General features: G+C 59.1%; 1 protein-coding gene across 1 annotated transcript in view; it reads right to left on the reverse strand.

The window, feature by feature from the left end:
- EPHA8 (EPH receptor A8) overlaps positions 1–4,449 on the reverse strand; it is a 34,557-nt gene extending 30,108 nt beyond the window's left edge. The window contains exon 1 of the mRNA XM_072975153.1: positions 4,260–4,449. Coding sequence (XP_072831254.1) covers positions 4,260–4,353 — 94 coding nt within the window. The 5' untranslated portion in view covers positions 4,354–4,449. The remainder of the gene's footprint in view (positions 1–4,259) is intronic.
- Between the last annotated feature and the right edge of the window lie 1,551 nt (positions 4,450–6,000).

Here is a 6,000-nt window from a genome sequence, read left to right on the forward strand (position 1 = left end):
CCGCTGGGCTCATATTCGGTACAGCTACTTGATAGCAGGTGACCTTCACTTCGCTGAACCTCAGTTTCCTCATCTGTAAAATGGGGATGATAATACCTGCGGGTGGGCAAGGGGAAACTGTAAAACCTGGAGCCAGTGCCTTACCAAAGCTGGTTCCCGTTCCCTAAGTCCTCACCCTCCTGCCTCTCTCTAGGTACCTAGGGCCCACCCACTCACTTTACCGTGATGAAGATGCACTAAACTGTGATGAGATCAGGGCTTGAATCCCAGCAGTCTCTAACTACTGTGTGTCCTTGGGTAAGTCCCTTCACCTCTCTGGGCCCCTGCTTCCTTTGATCCATCTGATGAAAGGGCTTTGGCTCCAAGTCTGACAGCTTTCATTTCGCTTTCTCTTCTTTGTACCCCTCTCCCAGCCAGTATTCATGGGCTTCCAACCAACGCAATCGCTGACTTGGGCAGGTCACAGAGTTAAAACAGGGCCCTCCTGGAACTTTCCCGAAGAGAGGCTGGGTGTCCTTCCGCCTGAGATCTGCATAACTCGGCGCCTGCCCCTCAAAGATGGAGACAAGTGTCCTCAGGAAGTGTTGGAGTGAGGAGGCTCTTATTTGCTGATTTTCTTCCTCTTCCTCTTTCCCTCCTCCCTACCCCACTGTCAGGGGTCCCAGAGGTCAGCTGGAGAGAGGACTCGAAGAACCAGGGAGGGGCCTCTGAGCTCCTCCCCAGGCCCCCAGGGGCCAGGCAGGATCAGGGGATGGAGCCAGTATCCGCAGAGGGATCTCCCTTCCCTGAGCCGAGCAGAGCAGAGCCGGCCCCACGCCAGGGGCACAGGCAGAGAAGCCTTCCCGCCTCCCTCCCTCCCTCTCAGGCAATGGAGAGAAAACTGGGTCAGGCAAGCTCTCTCCTCCTGCTGGCTGGTGGGAGGGGGAGGGGGCCGCACTGCAGTTTCCCCCAGACCAGCCGGGCCTAGTCTGGGGAGAAGGTGGGGAAAGGGGACGTGTGGACTCCCCTACCCCAACCCACATCCCAGACAGGGTCTCCAAGCTGGAGGGCCCCTTCTCTAGCATCACCCGGATGCAGCTCAGACCTGCCCCTACCCAGGGGCAATTGGAATGAATGTCCACTGCTTGGACTTCTCCCCCGGAACATCCTAACTCTAGGGGCAACTGTCAGCAGACGCCACTTTCCAGGCCATTCCCTCCCCTCTGGGAATCCCCAACTGTGTCTGCAGCTGATTCTTGATCAGTCAGCCAGGGGGCTCAGATTATCCAAAGATAAGTCAAAAGTCGATTCTATTGGATTCAGGAAGAGCTATAGGATTCCAAGACCGCTTGTTCCAATTCCTTCCAGACCCTTCTCTGTCCATCCCACCCCTCCTCTCCCTCTGTCCCTTTCTTCCCTACTTTATGTCCCCTTCTGTAGGGGGAACAGAGTGTCTCTCATGGGAAGCTCCAGGCCCACAGGAGGTCTCATCAGGGCTGGAGAGAATTCCAGCACTAGGCCCACCCAAATCGGGCCTGAGTCCCCTTGGAGATTCCAACCTTCTGCTCACCAGGGCTGGGCTCTCTCTTGCCTCTTGCCCTGCTGGACTGAAGGTCTGTGTGATATCTGTGAAGTCAATGACCCTCTCTGGGCCTGTCTCCCCACTTGCAAATGGGAGGATTGGACACATGGTCTCTCAGGGTCTTCAGTGAAATGAACCACTTAACCCCTTGTTGCCTCAGTTTCCTCATCGGCAAGATGAACGAAGGTATCCCTCCAGGGCCTACCTGCCCAGCTCTGCTGGGGGATCAGACCAGTCCCTCTCCTGCTCTGAGAAGCACGGATAATTCCTAAGCCTTTCCTGTTCGACTGCGGAAGGCATTATGCCATTTCTTTTTTTCTCTAGCACCTTCCCCCATTCCATTTCACTGAGACTAATACTTAAATTGATTTACATTCCCTGAGGACGCAGCACATGGTGGTGAGACTGGAGAATTCGGGGTGGCCAGGGGATGTCAGCTGGGATGTGAATGCCTCGGAAATCACCCCAAAGTGGTAGATAATCCACACCAGACAGTGATAAGGGGCTTCAAGCCTGGTGAGGCTCCCGGGCATCTCTGCAGGTGCAGGGCTGTCCCCAGCCCGTGAGGGACCTGGCACAGGGGCACCTGGGCAGCCTGGGGCACTGTCACCTTTGCAGGACCCCAGCTAGGAACAGAACCCTCTTCCTGAGTTCTAACAGCCTCCCTGGTGGTCCCGGTTCTGCACCACCCAGGGACTCCTGGCTGTCCCTCAGGCCTCCATCTAGGACTGTCCAACCCGAGTGGGTAACCCATGTCAGGCTATGGGTACACTGCTGTACTGATCAGACAGGCGTAGCCTGGCCCTTGGACAATGACTCCCTCCCCCGCATCCCCGACAGATGTCCCCCCTTCCTCTCTTTGTGACCTTGCCTCTTTCCCAACTGTTGCCCCTCCCTGGACACATCCTCTCTCCCAGGCTAATGTCTGTTCTCCGCTCCTGAGCCTGGTCAAAGTCCCCTCCCCAGGGGCTCTGGGTTTGCCAGCTCCTCCTGGGAAAAGAGTTGAAGCAAGGAGTCAGGGGTGCACCACCCAAACGCCCAGAGCCTCAATGTGGGCCGCCTCAAAATCCTGCTGGGTGAAGAAACGGACCCCTTCTCGCCACACAACCCTGGGAAAACTGTTCTCAGGCCACAGCTCCAAGAGTCCCCAGGCCCCTGGTGCCTTCTTTCCTACTCACCCCTCAGCTCTCTTGCTGTGGTCCCTGCTCCCTGAGTGGCCCCTGTTTCATTGGAGATTATGGGTTTATCTATGTCTGTGTGCATATTCTCTATGGACATGAATGCAAGTTTGAGGGTCTTTTTATACATGTGCTGTCTGCCCACAGATGTGCATATTTTCACGTGCATGCATCTTTACATGTGTATGTGTGCACATGTGTACTGGCTGCAGTTCTATGCATCTGACTGTGGGTGGGAGGCAGGGGCTGTCCAGGCATGTGAGTCTCTACAGGCTAGGTCTATGTGTGTGAATCCCAGTGTGTGTCTGTGCATGTGTGGCTGCGGGTATGACTGCACCCCGTGAGCTGTTCTTGTGTGAGGGGGTGGATCTGTGGTATAACTGAGCATGGATAAGGAACACTGCCGTCGACTCTGGAAGTTCATCCTGCCAAGGTGAGAATGCAGCTCTGAACCCAGGATGTCAGCCCCAGGACCCTGCCCAGGGCACCAGGTCAGGCCTCCTCGAGGCAGAGCTGCAAGAGCAGAGGAGGTCCAGGGCAGGGGTTGGGGTGAGATGCAGAATCCAGGGTGGCATCCTGAGTGGGACCTGGATGTATCCGGTGGGGTTAAGGCACGTGCGTGTTTGTGCAGGTATGAGACCCTGGGTGTTGGGTGCCCCCTCCCAGCTTTCTTTGTCTCCTCCCAGATCCTCTTGGTCCTGACTGCTCAGCCCATACCCCACTCCTCTGTCCCCTGAGTGACCGGGATTGTCTCAGCCTCGTCCCTGGACAAGATTCAGCTCTCCAGGGCCTTGTCTGCCTCAGTCCCTCTGCAGCCCCTCAGCCCTCTCCTCACTGGCCCCCTCTCCCCAGTGCCCACCAAAGCTGCCTCCCCTCCGGCTGTCACTCTCTGGCTGCTGTCCCTCTATCTCCCCTAGTCCTCCAGCCCTCCAGCCGTCCTACTTCCAAGACACTCATTCCCTGTCCCTCATTCTTGTCTTCCCTCAAACCCAATCCTGATCTCTGGTCCTCGTTGCTCAGGTCCTGGTCCCCATCTCTCAACACCATCCCCAGCCCCCTTTTCTTCAATCCTCTGAACCTCATCTTGTATCCTTGTGTCCCTCTGCTCTCTGTCCTCTGTCCCCACCCCTGTCCCCTGCCCTGTTTCCTCTCTCCTTTATACCTCTTCCTTCTTCTGTCCCCTGTCCTGTCCCCTCGTCCCCAGTGTCTGATCCTCAGTTCCCTGTCCCCAGCTCGGAATCTGTCAGTTCTGTCCCCCTGTCCCCCATGCCTCTGTCCATCATCCTCAAGCCGTCTCCCCAAGTCTGGTCCCCATCACCATCGCTCTGTCCCTTGACCCCAGGTCTCTCCGGCGGTGCCACCCTCTGCCCCCAGGCCCAGGGATTCCAGCCCCTTTGGCATTCAGGGGTCGAGGAGAAGGAAGTTGAACCTCGCTGGAGCAGCGCACGCCGCGCCCCCGGCCCCTCTGCCGCCCCCACCCCGCCGACCCGCCGCTCCGCCGCTCCGCCGCCGCAGCTCACCTTCGCCGCGCGCCGCGGACACGCAGGTGGCCGCCGCCGCCGCGGCCGTGACGACCCAGAGCGCCGGGGGCAGGCGGCCCCGGGCGGGGGCCATGGCCGGGCCGGGCGGGCGGGGGCGCCGCGCACCCGGGGCTCGGCCGCGGCGGCCCGCGCGTCGGCGCGCTCCCTGCTCTCCCGCACACCCGGCGGCCGGGCGCACACACCGGCGCACACGCCGGCTCGCAGCGCACACGCGGGCACCCGCGCCCGCCGCCGCCGCCGCCGCCCCGGGCGAGGGCCGGCCCGTCACGGCGCCGAGCCAATCAGCACCGAGGCGGGGGTTGCGGGGGGGGGTGGACACGGAGCCCGCACCGCGGACACCGACCCACGGACACCGCCGCCCGCCGCACGTGCGCACGCTCGCCCTCGCCCGCCCGCACCTTCGGGGGCAGCGCGCGCCCGGCGCCCCACGTCCGCACGTGGACTCAGCCGCCGCGCACCGAGCCTTGGTCAGGACGCCCCGCTACACCAGGACACACAGACCCACTGCGGGGAGGCCCCGTGCGGACACGTGGGCGAGACATTCGCCTGCACACTCACTCTTACACACATGACCCTCGGGCACACGCGCCCCCACAAGGTGTCTCGCGTGGTGATGCATACACATCAGTTCACAGAGGCTCAGAGACGGTGAGACAAACTCAGAAGCACTTCAGTTAAAAATTCTCTCCCCTCCCCCACCCCAAGGACTGGGTACCTGGAGGTTAGGGAGGCCTTGGAGGTCTCAGGTGAGTTTCTTAACCTCCCTGAACCTCAATTTCCATAGCTGTAAGGGTATCTATGTCCTATACCCGTGAGAACTATAGTCAAGGACACAGGTAAGGCACACTGCCAGGCACGCAGCCAGGTGGCCAGCTTGGATGATGGTGGCTGTCATTCCGTGCTTTCCCTTCCCCTGGCTTTCCCCACTCCAGTTTCATTTCCAGGATTTGGGATCTCATCCTGGTGAGGCTTCGGGCTGTGAGGGGACAGGGATGTGGGGCTCCCTCCTGCGGCCCGACCTACCACCCTCAAGCGGGGTGAGCACCCAGTGGGCCAAACTGTCTGGGAAGCAGATAAGAGATCTGTAGCTCCTGGGGGTTGGTTCTCAAGTGTGTGCAGGCTAAGGCAAGTCCTGCCTCTGCCTCTGCCTTCTAGCTGGTGCAGACCTCTGCTCAGTGCCCTCTGACTACGCTCCCATGCCTGTGCTCACTGGGGAAGAGTTGGACCCATGGCTGGAGGTTACATAGGATGATAAAGGCCATTCGGGGAGTGCATGCCACGTACCAGACCCCGCTCCAGGCGCTTTATAAACTTGCTCTGCTTTAAGCCTCACACAGCCCTGCAGGGGAGGTACAGCTAAGGAAACTGAAGTGTGGAAAGGCCATCATTTGCCTTAGATCACACAGCTGGTTAAATGCTAGAGAGTAGCTTAGATCCAGATCCACTGGACTCTAAAGCCCACTTCTTCCCTGTGCATCTTTCTTTGTTACAGACAGGAGAAGGCGGCTCATATTAGGAGTCCTTTTCTAATAGCTCAGACCAACTGCCTCAAAGATGTAATAAGCCCCCTGTTACCAGAGGCATTCAAACAGACACTGGCTAGAGACTGCTCAGGGATGCTGTGAAGAGGGCTGTGGGTCAAGGGAGCAGATTGGACTAGACCTGGAGAGGCAAACTCAAATGCCCACATGAGACAGGCAGGCACCCTGATGAAACCTGC

Source organism: Vicugna pacos, chromosome 13 (genome assembly GCF_048564905.1).
Source record: "Vicugna pacos chromosome 13, VicPac4, whole genome shotgun sequence".
NCBI classification, from domain to species: domain Eukaryota; kingdom Metazoa; phylum Chordata; class Mammalia; order Artiodactyla; family Camelidae; genus Vicugna; species Vicugna pacos.